At 37.6% G+C, this 21,462-nt stretch overlaps 1 protein-coding gene across 1 annotated transcript in view; it reads left to right on the top strand.

Moving 5' to 3' along the window:
• The window catches only part of NEB (nebulin), a 225,660-nt gene that overhangs the window by 36,700 nt on the left and 167,498 nt on the right, over positions 1-21,462 (top strand). The window contains exons 24-38 of the mRNA XM_008566372.1: positions 219-317; positions 2,043-2,147; positions 2,726-2,833; positions 2,919-3,032; positions 6,261-6,458; positions 8,598-8,705; positions 10,647-10,745; positions 11,505-11,609; positions 11,700-11,807; positions 13,304-13,615; positions 13,721-13,927; positions 16,440-16,544; positions 17,253-17,360; positions 19,014-19,325; positions 20,279-20,485. Of these exons, the coding sequence (XP_008564594.1) occupies positions 219-317; positions 2,043-2,147; positions 2,726-2,833; positions 2,919-3,032; positions 6,261-6,458; positions 8,598-8,705; positions 10,647-10,745; positions 11,505-11,609; positions 11,700-11,807; positions 13,304-13,615; positions 13,721-13,927; positions 16,440-16,544; positions 17,253-17,360; positions 19,014-19,325; positions 20,279-20,485 (2,295 nt within the window). The remainder of the gene's footprint in view (positions 1-218; positions 318-2,042; positions 2,148-2,725; positions 2,834-2,918; positions 3,033-6,260; positions 6,459-8,597; positions 8,706-10,646; positions 10,746-11,504; positions 11,610-11,699; positions 11,808-13,303; positions 13,616-13,720; positions 13,928-16,439; positions 16,545-17,252; positions 17,361-19,013; positions 19,326-20,278; positions 20,486-21,462) is intronic.

Here is a 21,462-nt window from a genome sequence, read left to right as displayed (position 1 = left end):
AGAGAGAGAGAGAGAGAGAGAGAGAGAGAGAGAGAGAGAGAGGGGGGGGGAGGGAGAGAGGGGGAGGGGGGGGGGGGGGGAGAGAGAGAGAGAGAATATATCAGTCAAATTTTCAGGAACAAAACAAACTCTATATTTGGATGGAAGCTTTTTACATATTAGTGTGTATATAAATAAGAATGTAAAGATACATCATGAAATTTCATCTTCTTTTCTAGCATACCTACAAAGTTCATCCAGATAAGACCAAATTCACAGCAGTCACTGATACTCCTGTACTATTACAAGCCCAGCTCAACACAAAACAGCTTAGTGATGTAAGTGCCTTATTTATGCAAGTGTAGGTGACCCAGAGTGCTTTGTTTATTTAAAATGTCAACATTTACCTGCTTAATTCTCATGGACTTGTCTACCATCCTAATAATGTCATTTTCAAGATTTGTTTAATAAAATGCAAATGAAACTGCTAGATTGAATTGTAGCCTGGAGAAAATGGTGTTAGATAATAATAAAAATAACGAATATTTATTTAATAATTTACTGATTTTTATTGGGAAAATCTTGCTTATTCTTAAGAATCTGTCACATTCACACTAACACTTCATTCCAACTTAAATAAGCAGTGACAACAAAAGCATCCATTTGGGTAGGTAACAAGGCAAGCATTTCCCATTCTTGAGTTTGCTAGTAAAGACTTTATAAAAAGGAAGAGCTCACCCTAACAAGAAAGAAATCAAACAATGATAAGAAAGCTAATATAGAATGATGCTACAGAATTAAAATGAGATGACATCAGAGAGAGTGATGGGATGGGCACTTCAAATGCGGTGGTCTAGGAAAGTCTAAGGCAGGGATGGTTTGACCATGCCAAGATCAGGGGAAGAGCAGCAGTGCTTCTCAAACATTCCTGTTCATGCGAGCACCTGGTGATTCTGTTAAATGGAGATTCTGATTTAGCAGATCTGGGGGAATCCAGCATTCTGACTTTCTAATAAGCTCGTAGGTGATACTCATGCTGTGACTAGTAGATCACACTCTGAGTAGCAAAGTGCTAACTAACACAGCTAAGTCCTAAAGAGTAGCACATTTTTCTCAAGATAGAAAAATGAAAGACAGTTTGTCCTACTAAAAAATGTGTTTTAGTAATACCAATGAGCTCATATGCAGCTCATAGTAGAGAGTAATGGCATCTGTATAACCCAAAAGTCACATCAGTTCGTATGTAACTTTTCCTAATATTTTAATATTTTGTGTCCCATATGGAGAACAACTGCAATTTGAGGTGGTGGGCATGGTGATAGCATTGATCTGATCATCACCTCTTGGACACGGGTGCTGATGGTCAACTCTCTGCCCCATGAATATGTATAATTAAATTTAAAAAGTGTCGTGTCCCAATAAAGAACAGCTGAACATTAACAACACTGATCCAGCTGAACTCTACAAACTGCAGAGGAATGCAGTGCTGTACGCGGTGTCCAGTCACCAATGCTCTTCTTGTTGGCCCAGTTAGGCCACGGTTTCTGTCTTAGAGATTCTTATTACACAGTCCTCAATCTTGTGCATTTTGCCTTTAGCTCCAAAATTCAACAGCCTCATTCCTTCTTTATGCTCCTTTCCTTCCACCTAATATCACCTTTTAAAAATTTTAAATAAATTCCTATGCTTAATATTTTTAATAAGAATTTACATACTTTTTAACTGTACCAGTATTTTATTTAGAATTATTGTTTTTGTTAGTGCTCTAATTACACCATTTTATGAGTTTGGGGTTTTCATGCCCTCCAGGCACAGCCTAGCAGTGTAGATCGCATAAATACAGTATAATAGCATTTACAGTATGGCAACCCAAAGTCTGGTTATACTACAATCCCTAAAAGAGGGAGTGAGAGTTCAGATCTTGTGCTAGACTTTGACTGGATTATCTTTTTGAGGTATTTTTCTAAAAAGGGCACTAAATGCCTTAGCTACATATACTGTCCTACATCAGTTCAAGGAATTTTCTACTCTGAACTGTTTGTATATCCTCTATTGTCTTTCAGTTGAATTACAAAGCAAAACATGAAGGTGAGAAGTTCAAGTGCAATGTACCAGCAGATGCTCCACAGTTTATCCAACACAGAGTCAATGCCTATAATCTGAGTGATGTAAGTACAAAGCCACAGAAACCTATGTTGGGTATGCATGGAAAGACGAAATGTTATAAGCATTTATAAAGACGGGATTAAAAGTTATGCAAGCAAACAACTACTAAAGTTGTTACCAGAGTGTATGTGGAGCTTCTAAGGCCCAAATGCTCTTAAGATTTTTATTTAGCCTGTCAGGTGTCAGTTTCCACAGTTTCTGTTACTGTCAGAGCATTCTCTCAATTACCTCTCTGCTAAACCCTAGAATTTTACAATATCTCTCCTGTGTAAATGTCACATTTTATCTTCTACAAGTGGATGTCATTTTATGTTATCTTTTATACCTCAGGATTGCAGAGTCTTTAGAGAGTTCACGAACATTAAAGAGTATATTATACTTATTTAGTGGGAGGGAGAAAAAAGCTGAATGATACGTAAATTAATAGCTATACAACCATTTGGTAAATATAGTATTTATCAATGAAATGTCTATACATACATATTCTCAATCAGTTTTTTTTCTTTCCTCTATTAATCTATTATTGGTTCTCTATTCAATATTGTTCTTATAATTCCTTTGCTGACACTTTCCCATGCAGAATGCTTATAAGCAAGATTGGGAGAAGAGCAAAGCTAAGAAGTTTAACATCAAAGTGGACGCCATTCCCCTGCTGGCAGCCAAAGCCAACAGCAAGAACACTAGTGACGTGAGTATGGCCTGGGGACCGCACAGGGCAGCCTCAGGGATGCTTCCTGGTGAGTGGGGTCTGGCATGTGTGATGTTTTTTGCAGGTGATATACAAGAAAGACTATGAAAAGAGCAAAGGGAAAATGATTGGAGCCCTCAGCATTAATGACGATCCCAAGATGCTGCACTCCTTGAAGACGGCCAAAAACCAGAGTGACGTGAGTGTCATAAATGTCTTGTTTTCAAGATGGCTTCCATATTAACATACCCAAGGATAGTGGCCCATAAAAGGATTTTATACCCATGATATTCACATTCGCATTCTCACATTCACAACAAACTTCTGGGGAGACCTTTAGAAGTAGAATGATTCCCCAGATTCTTGTACCTCTCACGTTTGAAGAGAGAAATTACTAATTTGTACTTGATGTCCATTTCCCTTTGAAAAATGTTTGTGTTAATATTTAATAGAATATCAATTGCAGTTATCAAAACCTTTTAGAAAAATCACTATGTGTTTTTGTATTTTCTTCTAATTGAAAAATAACTTTTTTTGGAAGAAAACATGAGTCACAAATAAAAAATCTTAGTATAGCTATCATTGCTCTTTATTGGCTTTAGTAATTAGTATTAGCCTAGGTCCAAGAAAAATGCTCCATTGATTATAGGCTCCTTTGAGAATCCAATAAAATATTTGGAAACCTTTATCTAGAAAAAAACTTTTTAAAAATACTTTTTGCCTGAATTTCAGGGAACTCATGGATTCCCTAAATCTTGTCTATGGGCCATATATCATTTTCCAGTTAAAATTTTTGCTGTAGAGAGACAAACATCTACTATTGCAAATTAGAGTGTATACTGTGTTTTAAAAATATTTAGAGAATCTCTTCAGAGTTATCAGAATGTTCAATATAACTTGCAAATATTAATTTCTCATGATGAAAGAGAAAGGCATTTGTATCACTTAATTTAATTTTAACCATGACCACAAAATACAAAAAGAAAGATCAAGTTCCCTAAGAAAGCTAAAAGGTCAGATCATTTGTGAAATTAATTGCTGCAGAAGATTTATTATGCACGTCTGTACTTGCTAACTTGGGTCACTGTCTTTAACATGTATGTGATTATAGAAAGATACAGTGAGTTTAGAATTTTCCTAAAGGCAGTGGGTCAGAATTTTTCTGTCAAGGTACCCACAAAATACAAAAAGAAAGATCAAGTTCCCTAAGAAAGCTAAAAGGTCAGATCATTTGTGAAATTAATTGCTGCAGAAGATTTATTATGCACATCTGTACTTGCTAACTTGGGTCACTGTCTTTAACATGTATGTGATTATATAAAGATACAGTGAGTTTAGAATTTTCCTAAAGGCAGTGGGTCAGAATTTTTCTGTCAAGGTAATTGGTGAGTGGATATGACGAAGCTGGGAATTGGACCTAATTAGCAACCTGGCTAACCACTCCAGAAAACCAGCCAATGAAGCTGCCTCCTGAGGCCCATCCAGCTTCCATCACAGAACCCATGAGAACACTAGGCACATAATAAGTGTTCAATATCTGTTCACTGATTGATCTTGGTGATCAAAAGAGATAGTGAATGAGTCATGCTCACAAAATATCCAGGCAAAATGCTAACCTGCAGGTACAGAACATGTGTAGCTTTTTAAAAAGAATCTTTAAAGCTATTTGGATCTTTGACAAGAGAACATGAACAAGAGTTAAAACAATTTAGTAAAACAATTCCACACACCAACTGCTGTTCCAACATTGCTTTATCAGTTTATTCCTAATAAAGACAAATTATATTTTTCAATGTCCTTTCATCCCATCAGAAAGCTTCCACATTTTATTGGCATACACCAGGTCTAGATTTTATAATTAAGTGAGAGACTTGTTCAGTGAAAGTGACTACCCACAAAATACAAAAAGAAAGATCAAGTTCCCTAAGAAAGCTAAAAGGTCAGATCATTTGTGAAATTAATTGCTGCAGAAGATTTATTATGCACATCTGTACTTGCTAACTTGGGTCACTGTCTTTAACATGTATGTGATTATATAAAGATACAGTGAGTTTAGAATTTTCCTAAAGGCAGTGGGTCAGAATTTTTCTGTCAAGGTAATTGGTGAGTGGATATGACGAAGCTGGGAATTGGACCTAATTAGCAACCTGGCTAACCACTCCAGAAAACCAGCCAATGAAGCTGCCTCCTGAGGCCCATCCAGGACATTTGGTTTATGAGAACACTGTACATAAGGGCCAAGGTTACTTTAATGGCTCAGTTTTACAAAATTTTCTCCTTTGGGTTCTCCTAACTGCTGCAATCTGAAGCTCCTCTTAAATTGTTATGAGAATTAAACTTGGTATGAGAAAAACCTTTGGGATTCTCAGTGGGACTTATCTACTGTCAAGAGAATAATAAAGTAGAAAAACTTGTAACTATCCATTTTAAAATGGCTAGAAAGCCAAGAAATTAAGTCTACAGCTCTATTTATAAAATAGTCATTTTATAAAATCAGAGGTATAAAATGATTGTCATGTGATTTTCATTAATTAAAAAATGCTTCTTCATTGGAAAACTCTTCAAAGGTTAGATTACACTAATAAAAGTAACACTCGTCAGTGGTCCAATTGGTGAGTGGATATGACGAAGCTGGGAATTGGACCTAATTAGCAACCTGGCTAACCACTCCAGAAAACCAGCCAATGAAGCTGCCTCCTGAGGCCCATCCAGGACATTTGGTTTATGAGAACACTGTACATAAGGGCCAAGGTTACTTTAATGGCTCAGTTTTACAAAATTTTCTCCTTTGGGTTCTCCTAACTGCTGCAATCTGAAGCTCCTCTTAAATTGTTATGAGAATTAAACTTGGTATGAGAAAAACCTTTGGGATTCTCAGTGGGACTTATCTACTGTCAAGAGAATAATAAAGTAGAAAAACTTGTAACTATCCATTTTAAAATGGCTAGAAAGCCAAGAAATTAAGTCTACAGCTCTATTTATAAAATAGTCATTTTATAAAATCAGAGGTATAAAATGATTGTCATGTGATTTTCATTAATTAAAAAATGCTTCTTCATTGGAAAACTCTTCAAAGGTTAGATTACACTAATAAAAGTAACACTCGTCAGTGGTCCTTGAGGAACCCTGCCTTAAGATAAAATAATTCCTGATTGAAGCAGAAGCTATGGCCTGTTCCCACTATCTGCTGCAGCTCTTTGACAGTTGCTCTTTGATCCAAAAAGAAATTTGAGAAGATCTGTCCATGTGTGATTTTCTGGGGGGTTTCAGCGATGTGTAACATATGAACAAATTTGGGGGCAAAAGAACGACTCATGTGTTTGGATCTGTTTCTCTAACTTGCATTTATTGTTTATGAGAGATCTCTGGGCTTTTCTGGAAATCCATTGAGGATTTGTGGTAATAATTGGGAATTTTCTATTCACAGCGTGAATATCGAAAAGACTATGAAAAGTCAAAAACTATCTATACAGCACCTCTTGATATGCTCCAAGTCACTCAAGCTAAGAAATCTCAGGCCATTGCCAGTGACGTGGACTATAAGCACCTCTTACATGATTATAGCTACCCACCCGATAGCGTCAACGTGGACCTTGCCAAGAAGGCTTATGCGCTACAGAGCGATGTGAGTAACCAGGTTTTCTCTATTCCCTATTTGGAAGGTGGAAACTGAAAAGGAATTCCAAACTGAGTAATGTTTTGGGCACTTCTCAGAGGTACCTGCATTGTCCTCTGTATGTAAGCAAGTATATAGTGGGAAAATACCTCTGTGGTTTTGTGAGAGCACACCCATCAGGGTCAGGGAGACCCGGGTCTGGCATGCACTCCATCACTGTTTCCCTTTGGGAAAGTCATCAACCTTGTGGAATCTACAGTCCTTCTCTGTAAAATTGTAATAAAACAAAAAAATTGTTTTGAGGATTTAAGTGCATGCAAAATACTTAGCGTGGTGTCAGGCCCTGGCAAATTCTCAATAAACATTCACTGTTATTATCATCACCATTACCATAATCATCACATTCATCGTTATCAATAATTTTTTACATAGATTGCTATTTTGTCTAAAAAACAAATATCTTAAATTATTTGCAGCATTAAGTATTATAATAACTGGGTTTTTTTCTGCAGATCAAAACTTCTTTGGGGCTGGCCGGTTCCCTCAGTTGGTTAGAGCGTGGTGCTGATAATACCAAGGTCTAGGATTCAATCCCTGTACCGACCAGCTGCCAAAATACAAAAAAAAAAAACACCAAAAAACCCTCAAACTTCTTTAGGCAAATTAATTTGTCTGAGCTACACAATTGAATACTTTATCCTAACAATTATATATTTTTAAATGTGGTAAAAATACACATAATGTAAAATTTACCATCTTTACCATTTTTAAGTGAACAGTTCAGTAGTGTTAAGAATGTTCACATCATTGTGTGACCAATTTCCAGAACTTTGTCATCTTGCAGAACTGAAACTCTGTATTCATTAAATAATAACTTCTCGTGTCCTTCTTTCCCTCACCTATGGCAACCAGCATTTTACTTTCTGTTTCTATGAGTTTGACTACTCTTGATACCTCACATATGTAGAATCAGTATTTGGTTTTTTGTGAATGGCTTATTTGATTTAGCCTAATGTCCTCAAAGCTCATCCACATTTTGGCTCGTGTCAGAATTTTCTTCCTTGTTAAGACTAAATAATATTTCACTGTACTCATATACAACATTTTGTTTACCCGCTCACCTGCTGGTAGACATTTATATTGCTTCCACTTTTTATCTGTTGTGAATAATGCTGCTATGACCATGGGTATGTGAATGTCTCTTCAAGATCCTGCTTTCAATTCTTTTGGGTATACACTCAGAAGTTGAATTGTTGGGTCACTCAATCATTTTTAATTTTTTGAGGAACTGACATCACATTTTCATACTGGCTGCACAATTTTACATTCCCACCACTAACAATTCTATTGTATGCATTGTTATGTTTTTATTTGTTTAATTTTGCTATGTTTCTTTATTCCAAATAGGTTGTAAGTCTCTCAAGGGCAGGAACCAAATGATTTCTTGATTTTTTCATTCCAGTTAAAAGCCCCACACTAAAAAAACAACAATTTGAATTTTGTATCTAGAATGTAAGTTTCAGGTGCTATACCACCTAAGGCCAGACAACAAGGGTAAAGTAACTGTTCCCAAAATAAGACCCATTTCAAATAATAACCGCTCCCTTAAGCAAATTATTTTAAAGTGTTTTGTTAGCCAACATAGAAACACTTTTAAGTTGACCAGTACACATGGAGGGCAATGTGTGCAAACACAAGTAACTACTACCAAGTCTCATCTAACTAGAACACAAGCAAAATTATTCACCTGCGATGTGGCCTTCAGTCCTAATTTGGCCACGGAAACATAATACTTATCGGGTTCCAGGGAGCAAACATCTCACATTTGATTATCTAAATTTAACAATTTTATTTATTCTTTGAAATACAGCTTTGAATTGAGCATTTTCCAGATTGGAATTAGAGTTCCACATATTCCCATTCATTTGGAAATGAAGAGAAAATGGGACATATACCAGTTAGAAGAAAACAAAAACCCAAGGGCTATTAAAATCTCTCACCCAAGAAATGTTTAAAATAACCTTAATGTATGGAGTAAGAAAGCTGGTCAGAAATCTTACAAATATCGTTTTGGGTAAAACATTAATGATTTTATGTAATAAGGATGACACTGAGCAAAGAAATGTAATCTTTCTCTTGGCATTTTAGGTCGAATACAAAGCTGACTACAACAGCTGGATGAAAGGTTGTGGCTGGGTGCCTTTTGGGTCCTTAGAAATGGAGAAGGCCAAGCGAGCTTCAGACATTCTTAACGAGGTAAAGCCATAGGGCTTGGCCAAGAGAGATTTGTGAATGTGTTGTGTTAAAATTCTCAGAACCATGGGAAGGGCTTCCTTTACTGCTTTATTCTCTAGTCACTATGGCTGAGGAAAAAAACGTTACAACATGCACGAATTATCCATGTAGACAAGCATAAACCTTTTTATTACCAAAATCATTTATGTTAACCATTCATGATGGAAATTATTTTTAACAACTTATCAAGATATAATTTGCATACCATGAAATTCACCTGAGTGGACACATTGAAAAGTCTTAATAAATTTATATCATTGTGCAGTCATCACCACAATTATATATATATATATATATTTTTTTTTTTTCCTTTTTGTCTTTTTTACTGACCAGTAACGGGATCGCAACCCTCGGTGTTGCGCCCGCACCTCGCTCAGCCAGTGAGCGGGAACCGGTCTCCACATGGGATCCGAACCCTCGGCGGGAGCACCACCGCACTCCCAAGCGGCGCACTCTCCAGTGCGCCACCGGGCCGGCCCACACAATTATATTTTTAAATGCTGCTAGCACCCTAAAAAGTTCCTAAAAAAATTCTTGCTCCCATCTTCAGCCCCAGGCATCCACTGATCTGCTTTCTGTCTCTAAAGTTTTACCTTTCCTAGAAATTTCTTTTGTGTCCAGCTTCTTTCACTTCACATGTTTTTGAAGTTCATCCATGTTTCTGCATGTGCTTGTAATTCATTTCTTTTTATTGAGTAGTACTCCTTTTTTATAGACATACCACATTTTGATGATTTCTTACTGGTTGGTGGACATGTGGATTATTTCCAATTTTTGGTGATTATGAATAATGCAGCTATTATAGAAATCTTCTTTGAAGAATTATACCCTGTCATATTCTGGATGACTTTGAAGTAGTATATAAATTATTCAGTCTAAGAAAAAAATGGTGATGCTCTTGAGGCTGGTAAAGCAGCTAAGTTATCTGTCCATCCTCTGTCAACAGGAGAAAATTCTCACACTTGTCAGGTGAATATATCATCAAGGAGGGTAGACTATATAAAGGACAGAGATGCTGAGGATGGGTTGTCTCCCACACTCAAGTTTTTGTTCTTCTTGTTATTTAGTGCTTCTGTTTGTTTTTGGTAAAAACTATTTTGTCTACTCAAAAGATGTTTCAGAAAAAGTCCTTCTGGGTTGATCATTTTCAGAAGTCTGAAGTTGAAAGAGTGATGTTACTATATACGCAAAAATAGGATGTATAATATGCACAAAGGAAGAGGACTGGGAAAATAAATAGAGAAAAGTGTAGAAAGAAGGGTAGCTAGAAGTTGCCAACTCCCAACTGGGACACCCTCCCAGTGTCCCCTCTCCTGTGCTTCTTCAGCACTTTAGCGATAACCTATGTACTTACCACATTAAGGCCTGGAAAGCAAAAGATCTGTCTCTCTTATTAATGGTCCCTTGCTGTTGCTCTCGTTCCTCAATTCCTCCTCCCTCAAATGGAGTAAAGGGAATTTCTTTACTCCGGTTGCTGATAAAGGGACAGAAAAAATGAGATTCCTGAGAACTTGTTAGTGTCATGCAAAGACATTCCAAATATCCTTGCTTGCTTTTCTGTTCATCCTTTAGAAAACTCTTCGATGTTTCTTGATTCTGGTTAGCTGAGAACATCTTCTTTCACATCATAAGCAAGAAATGAAAAGAGTAGTGTGTCTGGTTCCTGAGAGTTGTATTGGTCTGTCTTGTTCTGAGCCATCCAAAATTCAACTGATTTTTTTAAACATTGACTTTTGTATTGTATTTATTTTTTCTCCAAGCCGATAAAAAATCTAGTATTTTTGCATTTTAAAATTAGGAAAAATCTTACTTTGTCCCTCCAAAATAAGTTTCAAAGATTTTGATATATTAACCTTCAGTAAAAAAATATGATTGTTTTTCTCATTTTGATTTGACAAACAGAAAAAATATCGCCAACATCCAGACACACTCAAGTTTACTTCAATCGAAGATGCTCCGATTATAGTACAGTCTAAAATTAACCAGGCCCAGAGGAGTGATGTAAGTGTTAACCCTATCTGTATTTTAATAAATGTTAACTGATAAGAATATATTTGTATTTCAAGTGTACTAGTTATTATGAAATCTAAAGACCCTCAGTTAGATGAACAATTGTATAATTCCCCAGCTGTTATTAATAAAGCATACCTAATTCATATCTTTGCAGTAACGTATGTTGTGCCAACTGTCCATTTAGCCATTTGACATCTCTTTCTAAGGAAAAGACAAGAGAGATTTCTCTTAATGACAAGAAAAACTACAATCCTATTTCTAGGAAAGACCAGAAAGAATGAATATAGGCACTACCTCAAATGGAAGATTTAAGTCAGAGCTACGATAAAAATCATGTACAGTTAAAATCACCCCTAAGTCCCTTAATCACCCATGAAGTATAATATAGGTGGTTGGTGTATTCCATCCTATTAGCCTTTCCTGTGCTCAAGAAAGTGTTTGCAGGTTAACATTTTCATTGGGACACCTCCCTGGGCTGATTGCCCCTACCTAGGTCCAGAGGTTCCTAGTGCATACTGAGGGATCTTTGCCAAGACAACCAGCACCAGCACAAGACCCTGTGCAACTGCATATGTGACCCTGAAGACCTACAGATATTTGCAGTCAAATATGGGGACGGCACAGAGTGCCTTTCCCAAAACCACCTCTGTGAAATATGATCCACCTGAAGTTATTTTCCTGTGCCTTTAAACATTTGTCTCCACTTTATTTATTTTTATTTGTTTATGCATTTTTTTTCTCTTCCAGATTGCTTATAAAGCCAAAGGAGAGGAAATTCTTCACAAGTACAACCTGCCCGCAGACCTGCCCCAGTTCCTACAGGCTAAAGTGAATGCCTACAATATCAGTGAGGTGTGTGTGGGGGACTCAGAGGCTGATGTGCATGTCCAGCCTTTACTAATGTGGCCTCTGAGTTATATTCAAATGATATTTCTTTTTCAGAATATGTACAAAGCAGACTTGAAAGACTTGAGCAAGAAGGGATATGACCTGAGAACTGATGCGATTCCCATCAAAGCTGCCAAAGCCGCCAGGCAGGCAGCCAGTGATGTAAGTCCAGCCGAGGATGCATGTGTGCAACTAGAAAATGTGGGCAGGTGGACTTGGGGTCTGACAGCTACCCAAAAGTCACCAGGTCTGCTGTCCCCAACTGGGAGCAAGTCTGGTTGTAAACTATGCAGAAAAGAAAGTTCCCTAAACAAATCTGAATTTTCTTGAGGGGGAAAGGTTTGTATAACCTTCTACTGATCAGCTACAATCAAGTCCCCTAATTTAAAATTCTCATCTGTATTTCTGCACAAATTCAGGTTACTTCTTGTTTGGAAATAAAGAAGCGACTTCCCATTTAAGTTATAATCGCCTTCTAATGGTGAAATTTATCTCAAAACTTTCTTAATTTATGTGATTTCCCTCTTTCCCTTTCTTCTCTCTTTTTCCTTTATTACTTCTACAGACTGGTGAGTTGGTCTTGAGTTTCACAGCCTCTAATAATCAGTCATTAAGTTCCATTAAAGTTAAGAATTTTATTTCTTATCCTACTCTACTTTAGCCCAGATGTGAATGAAGTCACTTTGCTCTTTGAGATTTAAATAAAATTATCTCACCCACCCCCCACACCCTGCAATTGTCCTATATGAACAGGAATCCCCTCCCTGGGATTTCCACAAACACTCTGAGGTTTCTCTCTTTCTTACCACCTCTGGATTCGGGTTTGGTGTGGCTGAGCTCACCTGGGCTCCGTTCCAGAATCTACTTCTCTTCTCTGCACAACCCTGAGATGGAACACAGCCTTTTCCTGTTGGTTTTCCTGAAAATCCCAAGCACAATTTTATGGATTGTTTGAAATGAGGTTTCCATTGCACCTATGTAAATGTGATGATTGAATAACAAATGTCTGTCCTAAAAAGCCCTTCCACCCAGAGTTTCTCACTGACCCCCTTCTCTATGCATGCTCTCCTGCAGACACCCCCCTTACCACAAACCTTCCCTCACATCTCTGCTTCTCAGTTTCCCCTGATCCTCTCCAGGTCTCCCCATGGAAGCTCAACACCCTCACCTTATTATTCAGAGCCAGTTAGTGTTTACCCACTACCGGCTCTGGGTCTCCCTCTGAATACCCAAGGACTAATTAAAATTCTGCTACTACTACTTAAATTCTGCAACTAATCAAATAGCCAGCTGCCCGGGGCTCTAGCAGCACAATATAATTGGTAGAGATTGTGAAATATTTATCTTTTCACTTTTCTCTATCCATGTCTAAGTGGAAAGAACAATGTAGAGATTTGGTTTGTCATATGAGTTACGAAAATGCTCCCATCCCAACCTCTCTCAGGTGGGCAGAAGAAGCTACAGACAATCAAATGGGCTCTAGATAACATTTTTATTTTGCCAGGCTAATTTCCAAGTATATACACATGAATAGCTAATTGTTTGGGTATTAATGTACAGTAATTTCTGGGAAGCTCAGTTACTTTAAATTACAGCTTCATGGTTCAGTGAAATTTTCAAAACTACATTTAAAGTATGGCCACCTTTGTTTCCAATAGGTTAATTACAAAAAGGATTATGAAAAAGCTAAAGGGAAAATGGTTGGCTTCCAAAGTCTCCAAGATGATCCTAAACTAGTTCATTATATGAATGTGGCCAAGATGCAGTCGGACCGGGAGTATAAAAAAGACTATGAGAAGGCAAAGACCAAATACAATACACCCCATGATATGTTCAATGTCGTGGCAGCCAAGAAAGCTCAGGATGTTGTCAGCAATGTCAACTATAAGCATCCTCTCCATCACTACACCTACCTGCCTGATGCCATGGACCTGGAGTTGTCTAAAAACATGATGCACATAAGGAGTGATGTAAGTGGCATTGAGTCCACAAGAAAGCCCCCCTTTAGGTTCAGAGCCTGTCATCAGAGAAACCACCACCCGGGACCTCACTCCTCTTTTCTCCCATTGCTGTAGAATGCTTACAAGGAAGACTATAACACCTGGATGAAAGGCATTGGCTGGATACCTATCGGCAGCCTTGAAGTAGAAAAAGTTAAAAAGGCGGGAGATGCCCTGAATGAAAAGAAATACAGGCAACATCCAGACACACTCAAATTTACCAGCATCGTGGACTCCCCGGTTATGGTCCAGGCACAACAGAACACGAAGCAAATCAGTGATGTGAGTACAACGAAAGAGAGAGGGCAGAGGATAGGGAGGGAAGATTTTTAAAAAAATAAACATCAGCTCCACATTTTTATTCTTTTGGGCCAATATCTTTTCATTTTTAATTTATTATTTTGTTTATTTAATATAAAAATAAAATTATAACTATCTTTAGTTTGGGCACTAACACTTTCTTTTTCTTCTATCTTGCTTTTTGCCAACTTTAAAAAATTTTTCGTTTTGAACTGCCTTTGAAATACTGTGCTATTGGATAAATTTGACGAGGTGCAAAAAATTCTATTCTAATACCACACTAATATAAAAATAAAATTATAACTATCTTTAGTTTGGGCACTAACACTTTCTTTTTCTTCTATCTTGCTTTTTGCCAACTTTAAAAAATTTTTCCTTTTGAACTGCCGTTGAAATACTGTGCTATTGGATAAATTTGACGAGGTGCAAAAAATTCTATTCTAATACCACACCCACACCCACGCACCCACCCAACTACCCCCCCACCCCCCAGAATTTAAACTTCATTCTCAGACGCTTTATTGCGGCAAATTCATTGTATCCAATTCTATGTTAAATTGCTCATAGTTGCTCCTCATATGTAAAACAATACAGGAAAATAATGCATGTGAATATAAGTTTTTGCTTCTCAGAATTCAGCCTACACAATTATTATAGAGACTTTCTAACTTATGTCTTGGTGAAGACTAGTATTGTTTGCCTACCTGTCCATGAGCAGGGTAGATGCTCTGGCTAAAGTCAAAATTTCTAAAGGAAAGTTTGGTGAATAGAAGAACAGTTAAGGAGACATCAAAAGTATTTGCTTGTTAATTCATTTAATGAATGTTTTTGAACACTTGCCATGTGCTAGGCACTGTATTATGTGCTGATGGATAAAGATGAAATAGATGGGGGTTGGTGGGATGTAGGAATTAATAAGAATATAGAACAAGAGCACAAGACATGGATATAAACAGAGCATGGTCATACAGAGAGATGAGCACTGCAGGACAGGAATGTCAAGTACAAGGGACGTGGGTAACTGCCTACCAGAGTTGCCCTGGTAAATTAGGGAAGGGTGCATTCCTGGCAAAAGGAACAATATAAAAATGGTCAAGAAGGGATGCATGAAAGGACAGTGAAGGGCTCAGGGTTGTAACCCTTCATTGAGGATCTCGTATGCTAGTTTGTAGAGTCTGGGCATTATGGGGTAGGTAACAAGAGATGTTGAAAATTTTTAATCCATAAAGTTGCAGTACTCGGTCTGTTTTAAAAGATAACTGGTAAAAAGTGCTGAGACTTTGGAGAGGGGAGAAACTGTGGGCAAAAAGATGAAGTAGAAGTCTGTTACGGAAACCCAAGGAGAGGCTTAGTTAGACTTAAACTAAGGCAGTAAGTTGCAGTACTCGGTCTGTTTTAAAAGATAACTGGTAAAAAGTGCTGAGACTTTGGAGAGGGGAGAAACTGTGGGCAAAAAGCTGAAGTAGAAGTCTGTTACGGAAACCCAAGGAGAGGCTTAGTTAGACTTAAACTAAGGCAGTAGCAATGGGAAAGAAGATGTTCGTAAGGTAGAACTCATGAGATCCTGTGACTGCTATGATACTGTTCCTAAAGGCAGTGAGAAATTGAAGATAACTCTTGGGTTTCTAGAAAAAAATTGTTTAGTATTTGGGGATTAATTTAGACATCAGCCGCTTCAGAGTTTGCTTGAGGTACATACACACCAGTGTACAAATGATATTCTACATAGACATGTCTGGGAAACGAGGGTATATATGATCAACGACAATAAAGAGATTAGAAATCTACTTGTGATTCTGGTTCTATTTTAGTTTTAGGAATTACACAATTTATTTCTTTTTTATTACCCAGAGGAGGATACAATAAGATGTATGCATCATATACTTTGACGTCTTTCAGTGAAAATTATATGTAATAACTTTAAAATAACAATATGAAGTCATAAGCCTTTTGAGTATACTGGGTTTGTGTGTAAGCATATTCATATTATGAGGAAATTATTATGTGCTTTTACTGATACAATTGTAATTGGAAAGATTTTTAGCAGAAATGGAAGATTCATTCTAGCTACTATTTTCTCTCTAAGGATAAAAAACCAAAAACCAACCCCTCCCCAAATTAAGCAAACTTTAAGAGCTATTAAGTGCACTGGCAGAGTAAACTTACCTGGCTTTGGTGAATCCTGTTATTCATGTTAGTGTTTCACGTTTGAATTTACTTTCCATTCCTCTCTGGCAGTCAAAGATTTTTGTGTCCTTAAGGATTTTTTTCTCCGTATGTGTTAATAGACAGAGTTGTTGGGTCTTCCTAAAGATAACATGATGCTTAGTTTTTTTAAAAAAAAAATAGTAAAACACCTCTGATGATTTTTTTAATAATAAAAATAGTGCGGGGAGGGGGAGTGCTAGGAATAACTCCTTTAAGCATGCAATTAATGGATTTTTCTTTTTGCACTATAAGTGATGCATTTTATTTTTGTGACTGTGTTTTGAAGATCTTATACAAAGCGAAAGGAGAAGATGTGAAACATAAATACACTATGAGTCCTGACCTTCCTCAGTTTCTCCAGGCCAAGTGCAATGCTTACAATATAAGTGATGTAAGTAGGGTCTTTGAAGGGGTGTGAAATTCAGACCTGACAATAAATAACATAATTTTGGGGGTAGGATGGTGCCTTGACAATTATTTAGGTCAATTTCCCACATAGCCCCACTAGAGCATATCCCGTGATGATGCTCTTCACCTCCTGAGTTGGCCCTTTCAAATGTAGGACAACTCTAAAGCTTACAACATTCTTCTTTATGTAGGGCCCACAATCTATTCCCCTAAAACTTCTACTTAGTTTTCCTAGTTTTGCACATGGGAGAGGTTATTATCCTCCACAAAAATAAATGAAATCTTTTTTTTTTTTTTTTACAAAACCCCTAAAATTTCTAAAGCGGACCATCAGGGCTTCTCTTGGCCTTCTTTTCATAAGACTGAATAACTTCGTTTTCTATACTTGGTCCTCACATACCATGGTTTCCAGAACCTTTATTATTGTCCTCTGGATCCACTCCAGTTTTTCAATAACCCTCTTCAATATATGCCAAAACCAGAGATGGGTGAATAATTAGTGAAGAATCCAATAGTTTCACTCTACACACAAAGTGTGACACTTTGCTAATGTGACTTCCTAAAACAGTATGTGCTATGGGGGATTCTTTTGACTTATATCTGGAAAAGAATAAAATGATCCTGGCACTGAGGAATCACTTTAGCTGATTAACACACACTGTGCTGACATCCTTTTTGCTTTTGCATCCAGGTCTGTTATAAACGGGATTGGCATGATTTAATAGCCAAGGGCAACAATGTGCTGGCCGACGCTATTCCCATCACTGCGGCCAAGTCATCGAGAAACATTGCCAGCGACGTAAGTACAAATTTTAGGTGAAATTTGAGTGATTTGCTTTTTAAGAAAGTAATCGGATATGTGCTTGGTTAAATTGATACCTTATTAAAAACAATATGTTGCATTAATGACATTCAAATTCTCCCCAAAATATTGTTTTGAAAACCTGTCACTTTTTCAACATTTTTGTGATTCTTTTCAGTTGACCCCACTTGGAGCTGTCATAACCTGACAGCAGCATTCTCCCCTGATTCATTGCCCAAATTACCTTCACTGACACATTTCTCTGACAGCCACATTTGTTTCAGTAGGAAAACCCTGACTGATGCTAACATGTTAAATTCAAGTGACTGTCTGCATTACAAATGTATTAAGAAGATTGAAAAGATGTTATATAAAACATACGGATTTTATAAACCAAATGGAAAAAAGCCCACTTTTTTAGGATGTAATTTAGATCTGTGTAAATCAATGCCCATTTCACATGTAATAGAAAAAGTGTATGCTTACACTTCTTCCCATCTTTGAAAAATAAAATTTTTAAAAAGCACACATACCCTGCAGAATTCAGTGTCACACACTATCCCAGGGGATACAATCTTGGTTTGAGAAAGGAGAAGAAAGATACCAATCAGGTGTGCAGATTTCTTTGTAGGATGGTACTGAAAATGTCTTCCTCAAAGGTTTGTACACAGTGCGCATCACCATGAAATGCATTTTTAGTTTAAGTAAAAGTGAAAGTCTAAAGTATAATTTTATCCTTTTTTTTTTTTAGCATTTGCACAGTACTTTTTCTAACGTGCTTAAAAATTACTTGATAATCGCATCACCATGAAATGCATTTTTAGTTTAAGTAAAAGTGAAAGTCTAAAGTATAATTTTATCCTTTTTTTTTTTTTTAGCATTTGCACAGTACTTTTTCTAACGTGCTTAAAAATTACTTGATAATCCTTTCACCTGCTAGCCTTTATTTATGAATGCTTAAACTGCGGGAGACAAGTGCCTGCAGTGTTTAGGTGGATTTGAATTCTCTTATATGAAAACTGAGGTTTTGACCTATTACAAGGTAGCTCAATCTATATCCCAATTGTTGATCCCAGCAGTGATAGACTTTGGATAGCAGGACTTTTTTGATTAAGTTTTTATTGATGGGGAATACCCCTAGCAGTTCCTGCTCTTACTGTAGCTCTTTAATTCATTTGCAGCTGCTTCAACAGTAAACTTGGAGAGTAGCTGCTGAGAAATGGGATTGGTGAAAACGCAGCTACCTGCATAGCTATTACTCACATCCATGATGTGAAATAACATTGGATTAGGAAAATTCACATCTTTGTGAAACTAGGAGATATTGATCTTATATTTGGAATGTGTCATGTTTATATTAAGTGTGAAAATTCAGTTGGTTTTAAATAAAGTTCACATGCAAATTATCTGTAGAGTCATAGCAAAGAAAAGAAACTGGTCTTGAATTTATCATGACACTCTCTGAAACCCCAGCAGTGTTTGAAATAAATGTTTTCACTCTGAGCTTTCTGGAAGGGGTGTGTGGTTTGAATTTCTTATACACCCTTCCAGAAAGTCACAATATTCTGAGCACCTTTACATGTAAATATAATTGCTGCATCTACTATTATTAGTGCCTAGGACTTTATTAACCAAATTCTGTCTCCACAGTATAAATACAAGGAAGCTTATGAGAAGTCAAAGGGAAAGCATGTGGGTTTCCGAAGCCTCCAGGATGATCCCAAGCTGGTCCACTATATGAACGTGGCAAAGCTGCAGTCAGATCGTGAATACAAGAAGAACTACGAGAACACCAAAACTAGCTACCATACCCCAGGGGATATGGTTAGCATTACAGCTGCAAAGATGGCTCAGGACGTTGCCACCAATGTCAACTACAAACAGCCTTTACATCATTACACATACTTGCCTGATGCTATGAGTCTCGAGCATACAAGGAATGTGAATCAAATTCAAAGTGATGTAAGTATGCATAACATAACAGACCCAGAGATGTCTATACTTAAAGGATGATCATTTCTCTCTATTTTTTAGACTTTAGGCCACAGGAAGATACTTGAAAAATGCATTTTAGAATAAACAAGCATTATTGAAGGACTACTGAAGGTGTGGTAGACATGCTAAGTTTTTGCTGGCTTTCTGTGCTTATATTAAAATCATTGACATCTTTATTCACTATGGATGAAAGACAAAACCATATTCCACTACCTGGGCAGGCCACTTTGATTCTCAGCAAGAGGAAACAGGTGCTCCTGATGGGGCTGCTTCAGTGGTGATGGATGTATAATGCCAAATAGAAGGATTCTCTATTCTTTTTGAATTTAGCAAAGTTTTTTTCTTCTTTTTTTAACTCAAGGTCATACTGTCATCCATGTAAATCTATGTAATGAGTCATCTAAAATGAACCAGGAAGGCTTTGTGTTTGCAGCATGATTCATGGAGAGCTAGTTGCAAGGGAAGGTGTTTAACATTCAGGGCATTTCCTTCTGCAGGAGCCAGATTTCTGTAAGAATTGTCCTCTGCAAGGAGAAGAAATGGTATTCATTTACTGTTGCTCTATGAAAATATCTCTCCCTAGCTGAGATCAGGAATAGCCTAGGTGGAGAGTGTGGGTGAAATTCAAAGTTTTGGAGTCTTCGATGAAATCAAAAGGAAAGCCCAATTTATTGTCAAAAGAGACAAAAAAAATTTTTTTAGCCGTACCCATGAAAGTATGTGACCTAGATTCTCTTCTGTATTGTATAATGCAGTCTAACAACAGAGCTGTGTTTTCTTATTACCAAATTCCAGGTAATAAGCTCTGTGACAGACATAGAAATGAACGTGCTAAAAAGAGTTGCATAGAATTGCAGATCCCAGAAACATCCTTGAGTATTTTCTGGGAAACCTCCTCATATGAGATTACTCTTTCACAGAATGTATATAAAGACGAGTATAACAGCTTCCTCAAGGGCATTGGATGGATCCCTATTGGTTCTTTGGATGCTGAGAAGGCCAAGAAAGCAGGCGAAGCATTAAATGAGAGGAAGTATCGACAGCACCCAGATACCATCAAGTTCACAAGCGTACCTGATTCCATGGGCATGGTCTTGGCTCAGCACAACACGAAGCAGCTAAGTGATGTAAGTGGTTTCCCTTCCAAAGGGTCCGTCCATGAATAACCCTCAGTGACCAAACCACCCCACCATCCTTCTTAATTCAATACATGAGGGTGCATCTTTGTTAGCAAATAAACTGCTTTCAGAGGTGTAAGAGGAAAAGGTTTTACTTTTAAGCAACTTTGAACTTGAACATAGGGCAAACAGGAGGGGGAAAGGGGGAATATTACAAATTTGCTTTATTTTCCAAATGCAGACAGTTTGTGCTATTCATAAGCAGACCCCTATCCATTATACGTACAGAATGACATTATTACTCTTATCAGTGTGACTCTGAGTTGCAAGGATTCAGCCTAGCTCCACAGGGAAAGGCATAATGCCCTCGCGTGATAGCTCCATGTTTTGAGAGGCAGTCATAGAATAAGGTCTCTGGGGAGGAGGTGAGCAGTTTATTTGCAGAGTCATCCGGGGTCTCATTTCTGAGCCCAGGTCTATGTGGACTCTCATTTTTCCAGTCAGAGGCTAATTACGTGCTCAGTGCCTCAGAGCGTTTGGTCATTCCACAGTTCTGTTATGGGTTTTATTTCTCAGGGTACTCCCTGCCCCCATATTACCACAGATGTTTAAGGTTTAATTCTATTTTAGTGGTAGTAACTGGTGTAGATTCTTTTGATTTCTTTTGTACTAAGCGAGGTGTCTCTTCTCATTGCATTTCTCCAGTTATCTAGGAAAACCCTCGCTCTATCAGGTCTTTTCCATCCTCATAAACACCATCAACATCTGCCTGGCTACTCAAGCCAGAAACATGACAGTCACCATTTATACTTCCCTGGGTGGACCCCACATCCAGGACATGCGCTGAGTCAGCTTCCGAGATGTCTCTCAGCCAGCGTGTTGGACTGCTTCTGTCTTTCAACTGCCACCACCCCTCGTTCTGGCTTCCATATCTCTTCTTGGACAACTGCCATCACCTGTTATCTAGACTCCCTGCCTGTGGTCAC

This window comes from Galeopterus variegatus, unplaced genomic scaffold (genome assembly GCF_000696425.1).
Source record: "Galeopterus variegatus unplaced genomic scaffold, G_variegatus-3.0.2 Scaffold237, whole genome shotgun sequence".
Lineage (NCBI taxonomy): Eukaryota > Metazoa > Chordata > Mammalia > Dermoptera > Cynocephalidae > Galeopterus > Galeopterus variegatus.
Note: the sequence above shows the minus strand (reverse complement) of the source record. Positions and strands in the feature narration are given on the sequence as shown.